Source organism: Gymnoscopelus braueri, assembly GCF_963280865.1.
Source record: "Gymnoscopelus braueri genome assembly, chromosome: 14".
Classification (NCBI taxonomy): domain Eukaryota; kingdom Metazoa; phylum Chordata; class Actinopteri; order Myctophiformes; family Myctophidae; genus Gymnoscopelus; species Gymnoscopelus braueri.
The window spans coordinates 20749423-20764723 of record NC_137619.1 but is presented as its reverse complement, the minus strand read 5'-3'; the positions used below and the strand labels follow the sequence as shown (position 1 = coordinate 20764723).

The 15301-nt window shown below is 43.1% G+C and overlaps 1 protein-coding gene across 5 annotated transcripts in view; it reads right to left on the bottom strand.

Moving 5' to 3' along the window:
• The window catches only part of wdpcp (WD repeat containing planar cell polarity effector), a 103467-nt gene that overhangs the window by 31509 nt on the left and 56657 nt on the right, over positions 1 to 15301 (bottom strand). For all 5 annotated transcript variants that reach the window (XM_080450263.1, XM_080450265.1, XM_080450267.1 and 2 more), the window contains one exon: positions 5842 to 6475. In XM_080450263.1, the coding sequence (XP_080306389.1) occupies positions 5842 to 6475 (634 nt within the window). The remainder of the gene's footprint in view (positions 1 to 5841; positions 6476 to 15301) is intronic.

Here is a 15301-nt window from a genome sequence, read left to right as displayed (position 1 = left end):
AATCGGCACACCCCTAGTATACAGTAGTAAACACTAAAAAAGTTCATTTATCCAACACACAAACTGTGAGTATACAAATGTAACCAAAATGAACCCTACGGATGCATTTTTGTACACTCTTTTACTGTATGTAGTTAATTTAATGTTTTGTATATTTTTTAAAAGCAAGTGAGCAATCTGCTCCAATTTATACTGTATTCTCTTTGACAATGGTTTTCAAACAGTTTTGTGCCCAAGGCACACCTATGTGGCAAGTCAAAATCTACAAGCTTGTAGATCGGCTGTTTTTGCTATTTTTGACATTTTTTGTCAAAAAAAAACTAAAACTATTTAACTATTTAACAAACAAATAAAAAATTGTCAACTATAATGACCAAAATATGGACGCCAGGTTGAAAGTGGTTAAAATATTGTTTTGTTAGGGCATAGAATTTGCCTCTGTATTGGGAAATGAGTACTCACAAATACTAATTTAGTAACTTAAAAAATAATAATTCAAAACGTTATAGTTGCAATTTTTTTGCAATAATATTGTGTGGCTGTTACAAAATCCCAAGGCACACTTGGACTTGTCTCACGTTACACCGTTTGAGAGCCACTGCTTTATGAGACAGACAGGCGGACAGCAAAAAGACTAGTACTAAGGATGATTGATAGACACCGTATTCTGTAATGACACTGTTCAAAAGAATAATGGACATACGTAGTAGGTGGGTTGGGCAGGACCATGTAGGTGATAGAGGAGGTGCTGGTGTTGAATAGGGAAACAAGTAGACTAACTCGCTGCTAACTCATACTCTAATTATTTGAAGAAGTTACGCTGGGGAGGGGCGACCCAATTAAAACAACAAGCTGGCAATTAGCTAGCCCGCAAATCCCCTAAAGAGTGCGCTAATATGGCTAATACTTCAGCTGAGCTCTCTGTGTGTGTGTGTGTGTGTGTGTGTGTGTGTGTGTGTGTGTGTGCATAAATGTACGTGTATCTGGGGGGTGGGTACTATATGTGTTTAAATGTGTTTGTGTAGGGGGCCTTCATATTGTGTGTAAGCGGGTGTGTGTATGTTTGTAGACGTTTGTTGTGCTCTTGTATGTATGAGCATCTGAGTTGAAAACACAGAGATGTGTGCATGTGTGTAAATGTGCATGTTTAAATGTATGCGTGTGGTGCAGTGAGTTGAGTGGCCAGCGTTTCTCAGCAGAAACAATGGAACATTGTGAGGATCGGAGGCACATTTCAACTCAGACCCACACACCTGTGTAAAAGCTTCCCAAGTGGACCAGCTCACATCTAACAGATGAAACCGTATGGGTAATGTAAAACCCGAGGCAGTGACAACTACTGACCACAAACAAACAGTAGCCTCAGTCATTTACCTGGCTCAGAGTAAGCCATCTGTAATAGGGTGGACGATATGGACTAAATCAGATATGACAATATTTTTTTCTGATATGATAATATCTTTCTACAGTTTGTCAAAAGTCTTTGAAAAAAGCAGATCTACCGATCTACCGATATTGTCCAACTCCTAATTTCCGATACCGATATCAACTGATACCGATATATGTGGACTTTTTCACCAAAAGTCAACTAATTGTCAGGTAACAACATCACATATCTAATAAAATAAAATAGCCAATCAATGCAATAACATATGCAAAAACAACGGTATGGTAACTAACTACCTTATGCATTTCATGCTGTCCATGGATACAGCAGCAACATCCTCAGTGTCAATTTATCCAATTGTAACTCTGATAGTGTACAAATGTACAAATGTACATTGTAACCACTAACCAATTGTAACCATTACGGGGTCCATTTGGTTACATTAGTACACTCTCAGAGTTAAATTAATACTCAGGACTGTACTGTATAAGTGCAGGTGTCCCTCTCCACATAAGGTTTACATGTGTTCTTTCAGAACAAACTTGTTCCAGGTCTGTCTGTCCCTTCTGTGCTGTGCATGTTGCCTCATGCGGCCTGCCTGCCCTTGCGTTGCCTCTGCCGACACGGCCCCAGCCGTGGCCAACGCGTGCCCAGATGAGATAGCTCGGCCCAGGGGGGGTAACGGAGGGAGGGAGTGCTGCTAAAAAAAATGAGAGAGAGAGAGAGAGCGAACAGGCGCTTGGAGCACGGCCAAGTCTTTCTTCTCCCGTACCCGCCGCCCCCGTCTCCTCCTGTCATGTAGCGGAGGCTTAATGAAACGAATCAATATGGAAAGACGGGGCGCGACGCTACGACAGCGCATTGCAAACAAACAAAATGAGTTGGAGGCTACGTGCGTTTATGTGTGTGTACAGAACCATGGAAATACAAGAATATGCACACATGTACTGAATATGTGTGTGTGTGTGTGTGTGTGTGTGTGTGTGTGTGTGTGTGTGTGTGTGTGTGTGTGTGTGTGTGTGTGTGTGTGTGTGTGTGTGTGTGTGTGTGTGTGTGTGTGTGTGTGTGTGTGTGTGTGTGTGTGTGTGTGTGTGTGTGGAGGGGGGTAGGTGGGGGGGAATTATGGTGGTGAAAAGACATGCAGTGACTTTCTTCATCAAAACCTTGGCAGACGATCAGAGGAGGGGAAGCTATTGTTGGAATACAACCTCCCCTCCCCTCTTTTACCCGCCACGCACACACGGAAGGCGAACACATGTGAATACGTACGCAGACTCCAGTGCCACACTCGCATGCACGCATGCATGTGCACATGCATATTCACAACAGGCATCTTCTACCTCTATCCTTCCACCCACTCACCACTGCTTGCAAACTTCTGTTGAGAGCTGCATGCCACCGCCACATCTTCCTGCCACAGTCACAATTAAAGTGTCTGCGTGCGTGTGTGCATGTGAACGCGAGTTTGTGCACGCATGTACGTGTGGGCATGCAGGTGGCTGCTTCGACAAAAAAAAAAGAAAAACATTTTGATTGGCAAACTTTATCTGTGGGCCCGGAGGGAGCGTGCAGCCACTGTAAACGATTTATCGGAAAAATGCATCCCAGAATGCACCTGGGGGGCTCTTGCCCCAGGACGATTATTGAATGACCTCTGAGAGCTTGACTCCTCACCTCCCCGCCTGCCCAACAAATTAACTTCCCTGAGAAAGCGAGGAGACATGAGGACGACCCATATGGAAGCAGATCAGGCTCTTAAGTCTTGATTGTTTATCAAAAAAGTGTCAGTGAAAAAATTAAAAGTGAAGTGGAAAATTAAGATTTGAACTTGAAAAAAAATGAAAATGTACCTGAAAGTCTTGAATTTCTAAATTGAACTTTGACAAATCCCAGAATGCATGAAAAAAAACTGTTCAAACGTAACTTTGATTCTTTTTTTTAATACTTTTGAATAAATTAATCATTTTTATTTTTCACTTCAATGTATATTTCGATCTTGGAGTACTTTTTTTTTTCAATTGAATTCTATTTATTTATTTCAGATTCAGATCTGATTTTTACGGATTCAAATCGTTTTTTTTCGGTTGCAGATTATAATTTTTCAGATTCAGATCTTTTCTTTACGGATTCAACTTGAAAAGTTTCAGGTTAACTTTTGGACCTGATTTTCCGTGGGGGCGGGCCTCGGCTGAGAGGGGCGTGGTCTGCCATGAGTGACAGGCCTCCCCACGTGGGGCTCGTGGCTCGTGGCTTTTTTTCTTTTCTAAACTTTATTGAACACTGTTACAAATCACACTAACTGTTCTTCATATTAAACGTCTTTTTCCAGTGGTAACCTATTTATATCATTGATCTATTAAATAAGTTTGAAAAAGGCTTAATGGTGATTATTTAGTGAATTATGGACAATTTGTTTGTTTTAACAGAACGTTTTATTAAATAAGTTTGAAGATGCTTAATGGTGATTATTTAGTGCAGAGGTCTTCAACAGGGGGTCCGCGACCCCTAGAGGACAGGGGGTCCGCGACCCCTAGGGGATAGGGGGTCCGAGACCCCTAGGGGGTCCGTGGAGGTACTGCAGGGGGTCCGCGAAATTGTTTGATTTAAAACAAAAAAGTATTGATATATTAAATAAGTTTGAAGATGCTTAATGGTGATTATTTAGTGCAGAGGTCTCCGAAATTGTTTGATTTAAAAAAAAAAAAAAATGATATTTCGCGGACCCCCTGCAGTACCTCCGCGGACCCCCTAGGGGTCGCGGACCCCCTGTTGAAGACCTCTGCACTAAATAATCACCATTAAGCATCTTCAAACTTATTTAATATATCAATACTTTTTTTTTTTAAATCAAAACATTTCGCGGACCCCCTGCAGTACTTCCGCGGACCCCCTAGGGGTCTCGGACCCCCTATCCCCTAGGGGTCGCGGACCCCCTGTCCCCTAGGGGTCGCGGACCCCCTGTTGAAGACCTCTGCACTAAATAATCACCATTAAGCCCTTATCAAACTTATTTAATATATCAATACTTTTTTGTTTTAAATCAAACAATTTCGCGGACCCCCTGCAGTACCTCCGCGGACCCCCTAGGGGTCTCGGACCCCCTATCCCCTAGGGGTCGCGGACCCCCTGTCCCCTAGGGGTCGCGGACCCCCTGTTGAAGACCTCTGCACTAAATAATCACCATTAAGCCCTTATCAAACTTATTTAATATATCAATACTTTTTTGTTTTAAATCAAACAATTTCGCGGACCCCCTGCAGTACCTCCACGGACCCCCTAGGGGTCTCGGACCCCCTATCCCCTAGGGGTCGCGGACCCCCTGTCCTCTAGGGGTCGCGGACCCCCTGTTGAAGACCTCTGCTTAAATAATCACCATTAAGCATCTTCAAACTTATTTAATAAAACGTTCTGTTAAAACAAACAAATTGTCCATAATTCACTAAATAATCACCATTAAGCCTTTTTCAAACTTATTTAATAGATCAATGATATAAATAGGTTACCACTGGAAAAAGACGTTTAATATGAAGAACAGTTAGTGTGATTTGTAACAGTGTTCAATAAAGTTTAGAAAAGAAAAAAAGCCACGAGCCACGAGCCCCACGTGGGGAGGCCTGTCACTCATGGCAGACCACGCCCCTCTCAGCCGAGGCCCGCCCCCACGGAAAATCAGGTCCAAAAGTTAACCTGAAACTTTTCAAGTTGAATCCGTAAAGAAAAGATCTGAATCTGAAAAATTATAATCTGCAACCGAAAAAAAACGATTTGAATCCGTAAAAATCAGATCTGAATCTGAAATAAATAAATAGAATTCAATTGAAAAAAAAAAGTACTCCAAGATCGAAATATACATTGAAGTGAAAAATAAAAATGATTAATTTATTCAAAAGTATTAAAAAAAAGAATCAAAGTTACGTTTGAACAGTTTTTTTTCATGCATTCTGGGATTTGTCAAAGTTCAATTTAGAAATTCAAGACTTTCAGGTACATTTTCATTTTTTTTCAAGTTCAAATCTTAATTTTCCACTTCACTTTAAATTTTTTCACTGACACTTTTTTGATAAACAATCAAGACTTAAGAGCCTGATCTGCTTCCATAGACCCAGATCAGGGAAACAATGGCTGGTCGGCTGTTATGTGCACAGTGGGTTCTGGTACGGAGTCAAGACTCAAGGCGAGACGCGGGCGTGTTTTTGTCAAACGGAGCTGTGCGTGATTGCAAGGTAGGTTTAATGGTTGCACTAAATCTGAACGTGGTCGATGAGTTTAAAAGTGACTGAAATACATTTTGAGTGATTTTAAATGAAGGTTTGAGAATATGGGTGAGTTGTGATGTCCCACAATAAAGTAATGACATCAGACACAGTTTCACTAATGGGGGATAAGATGGTCCCCTAAGATGGTCTCCTTTTGATAATGAATAAATAGGGCGAAAAAGCTGAAACTTTACACACCTAGTCGGAACCTCAGGGCCGCCAGCGGTCCACTATGAAAGGCCAACAGCAGCATATCTGTGCCCTCTGTGGCTCCGTCCAGCCCTGTGCCCCAGTGGAGGCCCTCCAGACCCCCAGAGCAGCGCATGTGCTGGGCCAGCTGCAGCGTGGGGCCCAGGGCCAGCTCCTCCGACACCAGCCCCAATCGTAGAGGAGCCAGGCCCACATCGAAGCTCATCAGCTCCCCCTGTCCTCCGCCTACCACGACCAGGGCTCCGGCCGGGTGCCAGGCGAGGAGGGAGGGTGGCACGGGGCACGGGGCAACGAAGGAGTCCCCTGGTCTCCTCTGGTCGTAGAGGACAAGGGAAGAGTCGGCAAGGCCGAGGAGGAGGGCAGTTTCGGATGGGTGGCGGGAGCAGGAGATGGGGCGGGAGGGAAGGGGGATTCGGGTGGCGGTGGAAAGGCGTTGCAGGCGGTTCCGGGCGCACTCGTAGGTGCAGGTTTCAGCCCAGCAGGCCCCCCTAGGGTCCTGGACATTGGCTTCTGCTGCTGGAGGAGGCGAAGGGGGCAGTTCTACCATCAGCAGCTGGTAGGGCTGTAGCAGGCTGAAGCGACAGTCCAGAGGATCACCCTCTGTGCAGATGGAGCTCAGGACCTGGTGGAGAGAGGGTGGAGGAAAATATAGAGGGAAAGAGGAAAGGTAGAGAAGAAGGGAGGGGGGGAATTAGTGTGGGAAGGATATTATGGCTGTCGGCTGAATGAAAGACAATCCATTTAGCTTGTTTAAACAAGAAAATGTGCTCCGTGTTTACATATGAAATTCTGCTCTCTGGTTCTACATATCGCACTCAGTACCTGAGACTGTCCAAGTTGATTTTGACAATAAAATAAACATTAACTTTGTTTTCACAATTAGAATTTCAACCCCATTTATTTGTCTGTTCTGTATTTTCTCTCCCCAAAAACTACAACATATTTTATTTATTTTAAATAAAAACACACACACAGAAAGACATCATGTCAGAACCCATTTTTGTCTAAGGATTTTCAACATATGTCAAGATTTCCTTAATTCATAAAATGCTTTCAGATGTTGAGCTGAAAGTAAACACAAATAGCTAAGTAACTGAAATATCAGCACACAGATCGCCGTGCAAACCCACATCATGTTTACCAGCTGTGACTGAGGACGGTATGGGAAACTCATCCAGAACACGGCCTGGTACATTTATGTCTGATTAAACAAAGTTCTTGTAATTGTGCTTTGGCAGTCGAACATAATGTTTTGTGTTAATGATGTTCAGCAAATTGACTCACAAATCACTGGTGAGTAGCAGGAAGAGAGGAGGGAGCATGCAAATGAAAGAGGAGAGAAAGAAACAGAAAGCTAAAAAGAGAGAGTACTATGAGCGACAGAGAGACGGACAGAGACCGAGAGATGGAGATGTGCGAGAGACGGAGAGAAAGAGAGAGTGAGATGAGTCATACTGTAGCATGGCAGCAGCCTCACACCCCCCGTTGGAGTCGGCAGAAATAGAGCCTTCCACTCCTCGTACAAACACTCGGCTGTCAATCAAACGCCTGCTAATGATAAGAGCCCCATTTAACTCCAAGGTCAACAAGCGCCTTCTCCCTGAGCATTTCCACGGCTTGGCAACCCCGCTACCCAGCGATAAACAACCTCCTCTGTTTACCTGCGCGAGCAGCCAGCAGAAGAACACCAGGCGTGGACGTCAACTAAAACAACCACAGACACCGGTCTTCGATTTAGAAAAAGAACAGAAAGGAGGATGATGCTTGCTAAGCAAAGATTTGACCAGCAGTGGTCCAATGTGGAGATTTATTCTGCACCCTGGGCCACGACCAATTGGGTGGGTGGGTGGGTGGATGGGTGTTTGTGACAATGGGCCCTTGCTAGGTTAGCTAGCTTTGACACCGGGCGAGATAGGTCCTTGACAATGGTGCAGGCACCATTGATGAAAAACGCCCCCACAAGGCAGCGTCCACAGTAGGCAGACATCAGAAGACACAAAGTGCACACTGACAGCTCCATAATCGCACAGTCAAATCCTCAGTGTTCATTTAACTCTGTTGAGTGTAAGAATGGTCTATTTCTACACTCCCAGAGTAAAATGAACACTGAGGACTTTACTGTGTGCCAACAGGGGGTTTTCTTGATATTGTGTGGAGGATTTCATCTCACTAAAGCTCCCATCAGAGGAGCTGCATTCACCGTGGCAGCCCTGGCTAAAATGAGACCAGTTCTTTTCGCCATGTAGACAGGACAGGGGATCGGCTGCCTGCCTGTGTTTTTCTGGTTCCTTCCTTCCTACCGTAAAGCTGGCCAGCCCTGTTTTTTTGGCAGGCTTTGCCAAAAAGGGACTTAGAGGCGAAAGAGAGAGCGAGAGAAAGAGAGAGAGGTAGCGAGGATTTTTTTTTCTTGCCTGCTCTAAGTCTACAGCAGGAGGAAAGCAGATGACTGTCCTATTGAATGCATGTTTTTCTCTCTGTAATCCCCCAGAGCAAACTCCTGCTGGCTCCCCAGGGGGTGAGCGCTGTGTGTGTGTGTGTGTGTGTGTGTGTGTGTGTGTGTGTGTGTGTGTGTGTGTGTGTGTGTGTGTGTGTGTGTGTGTGTGTGTGTGTGTGTGTGTGTGTGTGTCACTATGTATACAGTATGTGTGTGGCTGGGGAAGGTCAGGAGTGTATGGTACTGTATGTCTGTGTATAGGGTGTTTGTGTGGGTGGATGCATGTGTGAGTGTGAGTGTGAGTGTGAGTGTGAGTGTGTGAGTGTGTGTGTGTGTGTGCAAACGTGAAGGTCTGACTTCATCTGAGAATTGGGACGTCATTGGGTGTGAGGGTGCTGTTCTCTGCATAGGTGTTCGTAGGTGGTGGTATGTGCACATGTACATGTAGACACAAAACAAAAAAAAACACACACACAAGCCCCCATGCACTATACATACTGTGCACTCCAGGCAAGGTTCCACCACCCCATCCACACAGAGCAATCACTTCGTTGCTGCCGGGCAGAAACCTTGTATCTCCATGTCTCAACTTTTTTATGTTTTTTGTTGTTGTAAATTAATAGCCTACTCTCTTTTGTCATACTACAATGTCACACAAAAGTATCAAAAATAGCCAAACTACAAGCTCACAACATGTCGCGATGAGATGCGTTATGTGAGCTCGTATTTAAATAATAATGAAATAATGATTGTATTAAATAATAAATAACTACATTGGATCCATTGGAACACAGGTCCACAGTTGTGGACAACATGCAAGGTTTCCAAACGACAGCCAAGATTTGCTGTGTTACAGAAACTGCATACAGCCACATCTGATCCTGTTAGACCGCTGTTCAGCCAGCCTGCTGCGGTGCCAGCCTCCCACCCTGGCACTGTGAGCGGGGCTGAGGCAGCTGATTCAGCTCTCACACCTTGGCTGTGGATGAGGGTGGAGTATGTGCGCAGGGTGTTTGTGCAGGGCTGGGCGAGATGGGCAACATCAAACATCACAATATTTTTCAAATACCTCGATATCGATATTGTGATATAAACTTTCTTTGTAATCATTCAAAAGAAATCCAAAATAGCAAAAAGAAAAGCTTGTATAAAATGTATAAAATAAGCTTAAGTGATTAAAACCAGGAAAAGACAACACTTATGCCATATCACGATATTACAATATCTAGTCTCTATCACGATATCGATATATTACCCCACCCTAGTTGTGCATGTTCTGAAGTACGTGTTTGCATGCGTGCGTACGTGTGTGAACGATGAAGGGCAACTTGCCTGATAAAATTTTTAAAAACATACCTACAAAAACGTATCTGACATGAAGTGTTTTCATGAATGAAGAACGGATTATGCTTCTGCTTCTTTAAACTTGAAACCTAAATTGGTTTTGGTTTCTTGCCGGTATCATGACTCCAGAGCGTTTAGAGAGTTGCGCCAATGAGGGGTCAGAAACAGCGTCAGTCACGTGTTTCATGTAGCTGGAAATAGTGACAAGGAGCCGTCGACTTCAATGCATTCCATGAACTTCCGGTTTAGGGATTTGTCACTATTCGCCAATGTATGTGTATGTAGAAGACCTGGCCCGAAGAAGTGAACGGAGTTGGCGTAACTCTCTAATAGATGGCACTGCATGACTCTAATGTGACTGGTTTGTACAGCTCCATTCCCATTGGTGCCACACTGCCGTCCATTCTAAAAGACGTACAGTAGGTGCTTACAAGGTGCTCTGGATAAGAGCCCAAAAGCAAATGGTGTGTATTCACTTACTGTACTACAGTGTAGGTCAGATAAGAGGAGATTTGACTGAGCTAGAGATTTCACTTTGTAAAACTGTATAAGAGCTGTAAAACAAAACAATAATTAAAAAAAGAGACCAAATTATATAACATCTGTTATGATAATAAGACCAGGGCTGACATCACTTCAGTGTATCATAAAATATAAAAATAAAATAGATTAAAAAATACATTATAATAATAATATTCTGTTTCCAGGTTCTAGGGGCATTTAATCATTTATGAGGAAATAATTATGGTTATGATGATGACTATGACTATGATATGAAAGATTATGAATGATTATGCAAGAGAAAGAAGAGACAGAGAGAGGAGGAGGGAGTGATTGAGGGAAAGAAAGAAAGTGATAGGAAGTAAAATACAGATAAAATAAAGACGGGAAATGGAAGAGAATAAAAGTGAGGGTGAGAGAAGACAGAGAGAGGGAGGGAAGAGATATATCATGAGAGAGCAAGGAAGGAGAATATATACAATGGAGCAAGGGAGAGACATAGAGAGACGGGGAGGAAGACAGTCAGACTGCAATAGAAACAGACAGACAGACAGACAGACAGACAGACAGACAGACAGACAGACAGACAGACAGACAGACAGACAGACAGACAGACAGACAGACAGACAGACAGACAGACAGACGAGATGGACAGAAAGAGACCAAAAGAGATGGACAGAAAGAGATAGAGAAGATAACAATAAAAGAGAGACAGTGAGATATGAGAGAGTGAGAGAGTGAGAGAGAGAAAGAGTCAAACAGAGACCTATACAGTTAAGTGGCTTTCCTCTACTTATTGGTTTCAGTGACTGGTCAAAACTGTTCTCCATTCCCCCTCCCCTCTCTCTCTCTCTCTCTGCTTCTTCTTCTTCTTCTGTGCTATGAAAGATAAAGCGTCCGGGTCCTACTGAGTGGCTGGCCCTTGTTCACAGCTGTGGCCTTTTGGAGCCAATTTTCCAGCTCAGGGAGCAGAGAAAGACAGAGGGGGAGAGAGAGAGAGAGAGAGAGAGAGAGAGAGAGAGAGAGAGAGAGAGAGAGAGAGAGAGAGAGAGAGAGAGGGGGGAGGGAGGAGGAGGAGGAAGGAGGGATGGATGAGGAGTGTCGGGGAGGAGAAGGGGGAGGAAGTGGAGGGGGAAAATGGGAACGAGGGGAAAGGAAGTTTTAGGGAAGTGAAACAGGGGTCGTAGCAGGCTGAGGATGATGGGCTACATTGTAACTGTGATACCATGGATTATAATGGGTACTGGTGAAAACTCTCTGTGGAGAGTGCATATCGTTGCTGTCGGGCAGAAACCATGAAACTCCATATTTCAACATTATGTTTTTTTTGTAAATTCATGTTCCTACTTCCTTATCTACACAGTGTCACACAAAAATAGGTGTCTGCAAGCTTGTGACGTGTTGTGAGGTTGTAGATATGATATTTTTGACGATTTATTTAAGTGATTTCTTTTTTAAATGATAAACATTGAACCAATGAAAAGTAATAACTTTTGACTCAATAATAACTACAATGGAACCCATTGGAACACAGATTCTTAATTTCCTGAAAAGTAACAGTTTTGGACATACAAGCTTTCTGCACGACAGCAACGATAAGTAAAATGAGAAATACTGTACAAGCTGTTGGATCAGTATCTCCGGTCTGACTTAAAGGTGGCTGATTTCATATTTGATTAAGTCTGTATTGTGTATACAGCAAAATCATTAGTGTTGAATTAGCGTTAATTAAGTGTAAAGATGGATCCACAAGACACAAAGAGATAGACGGAAAGGATTTTTCCTTTTACAAAAATGGACCCGTTAGGGGGCTACACATGTAAAACACTGCAGGATTTTACAGGATGGTTACATGAAGCTCAACATTGTTTTTCTAACATTAGCTCTACACTCAACGTATTAAAGTCATTACACACTGGGAGGACGAATAAACAATATGAAAATTTCCCGCGAGTATTTAGCATCGAAACTATTACTATTCTAGTTAATGCCACATTCATATAGGTTGATGCCCTTATTTGCCTTTTCCTGAATAAAAATTGCATTGCTTTATCGCCACATATCGCCATATTTGTGTTCCGAGTGAAAAATATATTTTCAGGCAAATTAATCGCACAAAAAAAACACACCCACGGAGTGTAAGGTCCTTTAGAGTGAAAACTGTCTAAATGACGTTTGTATCTTTCCCATACAGCAGTGTTGTTTGCTACAGTGGCACATCACAGCTTAGCCACCTACAGAAGAAACACAACTTAATGCAAACACGGCATGGATTTATGCACGCTATACATGCACACTCTGCTCATATATTTAAGACATGTAAGATTTCTGCTCATTAACCATCTCTTTTTAGTTAATTTGTTTCACCCGCGACAGATGCTGTGCCTGGAAAAGAATAATAATAATAATTACCAGACATCAGGAGTCACACAAACACAGATCAAATAGCAGAGGAGAAACTGTTTGGTGACAGATAACTGGATTGTCGTACACACATACAGTACACCACACAAATTATTAATAAAAAAAACAACCACAGACAACAACAAGGACAAAAAATAAATAAAGAATGTCAGAACGACATTCCTCTTCCTGTGTGTTCCTACTCATTAAGATTATTAAATTCCAGCACATCGGAGAGAGTGGGGACAGGAAAGGGGAGGACTAAAAGTAGAAGAGAGATGGGGGAAAGTAGGGGAAAGTGTCATTATAAATGTTAACCGGCTGTATCACCTGTACAGTATACACTACAGTATATGGCCCCCCAACGCGCGCACACACACGTTTGTATTACTATACTTTTGAGGACATTTTAGGACAATGGGTTTCTGAATACCATAAAACATTTTTTTTTTCAAATTCTACTATACATGTGGATAAATCTGGCACTCAAATGTATAGTAAAAGAAGTACACAAACACACACACACACACACACACACACACACACACACACACACACACACACACACACACACACACACACACACACACACACACACACACACACACACACACACAGTATGCCACGGCTACGCTTATCTATACAGAGTGGTGGAGAGAAGGGGTGGGGGGGTTTGAGAAGTAGGAATTATAGAAGGGAGAGAAGAAGAAATACATATATTTTTAAATAAATGCAGAAAGACCTGCTAGAAAATTGGCTTAGTGCGTCAGATAGTGCAGTGAACAAAAAGGAACACACGTATACATATATATTATTTATATACTGTATATAGGTTTGAAGTGATTGAAGTCACTCGGCATCTCTCGTTTCTCTCTCTCTCTCTCTCTCTCTCAGTCCTTTCCCGATGAGTGCAGTGTCTCTCTCTCACTCTCCCTCTCTTTTTGATTCCCGCTACGGTCCTTACATAAACTGCTCACTTAATTTCACACCGCACGTCTGAGAGAGAGAGAGAGAGACAGAGGGAGAAATTACATCAAGGGGGAGAGACTTTAATATTCTTTTAGCGTGGAAAAGGAAGAGGGAGGAGAAAGAGACGGAGGAAAATAAATAAATAGGTGAAGGAGTAAAAAAAAGTAAAATCTGTGATTTCAATATTCATGTATCAACCCCCCCACTCTCTCGCCCTTATTGGCAATATGTTTGCCTTCCTAGTGTGTGTGATTGGTAACACTCATTTCTCTTCTCTCTACTCACAGACTATATAGCCCCATTCATATACTTAAATAGCAGAAAGAAAACAATAGCAGACCTACAAGCTCACAACGCGTCGCATCTGCAAATCGCTGTGAGCTTGTGGGTCTGCTATTTTCGGCAAGCGACAGAGCATAATTCAGGCTTCTCTCTTCCCTTCTCCTCCTCTTCTCTTTTATGTTAACTTAACTTTGAGCGTGAAAAAGTATAACCAAATGGATCCGTATTTGTATACTCTAAGAGTTACAAAAGGAGTGTATACTAATAGTGTACTATCAGCATACTATTGTACTATATACGGGGGTCTTGGGGACCGGAAATGGACCAGTGTTGACCTGACACACAGAACAGATCATGCTCAGAGTTCTGTTAGTACACGGTCACCACAGGGTCATGTGTGTGTATGTGCTTGTGTGTTTGTGGGAGTGAATCTGTGTGTGTACAGTAAGTGTGCCTCCCTGTGTCTCTATTTGTGTGTGCTTACCTGTCCCTACCTCTCCTCCGCTCTGTCACAGGGGACCTGTGTGTGTGTGTGTGTGTGTGTGTGTGTGTGTGTGTGTGTGTGTGTGTGTGTGTGTGTGTGTGTGTGTGTGTGTGTGTGTGTGTGTGTGTGTGTGTGTGTGTGTGTGTGTGTGTGTGTGTGCATGCGTGCGTGCGTGTGTATGTGTAACCCTGCATCTTTGTGTATCTGCATGTCTGTATGTGTGGGCCTATCTGTGTGTGTACATATGTGCATGTGTGTGTGTGTGTGTGTGTGTGTGTGTGTGTGTGTGTGCGCGCGTGTGTCTGTTTGTCTGAAGGCGTAGCACAGCTTAGTTCCCCTCAGCTCCTCTTTCACATGCTGATGCAACATGGCTGCGTGACGGTTCGAGCATCTAACACACCGTCCCCAATCCCATCCACCATAACACAGCCTGCCTCCTCACTACAGCTGCACCCCTTCTCTCTGTGTGTCCTTACCATACAACTGTGTGTGTGTGTGTATGTATGTATATATATACACTTGCTACCAGCGTCGTGAGGACCCATTGTCCTCACAAAGACAATAAGGGAAATCATTCTGACTGTGCTTTGTTTTAAGGGTCCTTCACACCCAGCACCATCACGATAACGATAACTATAAATATGTTGTTTAAAAAAATCATTCTAATTCAAATGCATGGCAGCGTCCACACCACAACTATAAACGACAACTATAGTCGTGGGGCGATATCGTTTGGATCACTTTCAGGGCGATTTTATGAACATTGACAGCCATTCAAAATCCATCAGAAGGACATCTGGAATGCATTCGGTCTCACTGATCCTCGATACGTTTTGTTATTAACAGAGATGAGGAGACGATAATGAATAGCTAACGCTAGCTGGCAGTACCGCAGGTAGTCCTCCTTAATTATGAATCATCAGTCAGAACTTATAAATGGAACCAAAAGGGTCCATTTGGTTCCAATTGTACGTTCTTAGAGTTACAAATGGATAAATTAAGTTTTAAGATTTTAATGTTTAGGTTTAGGT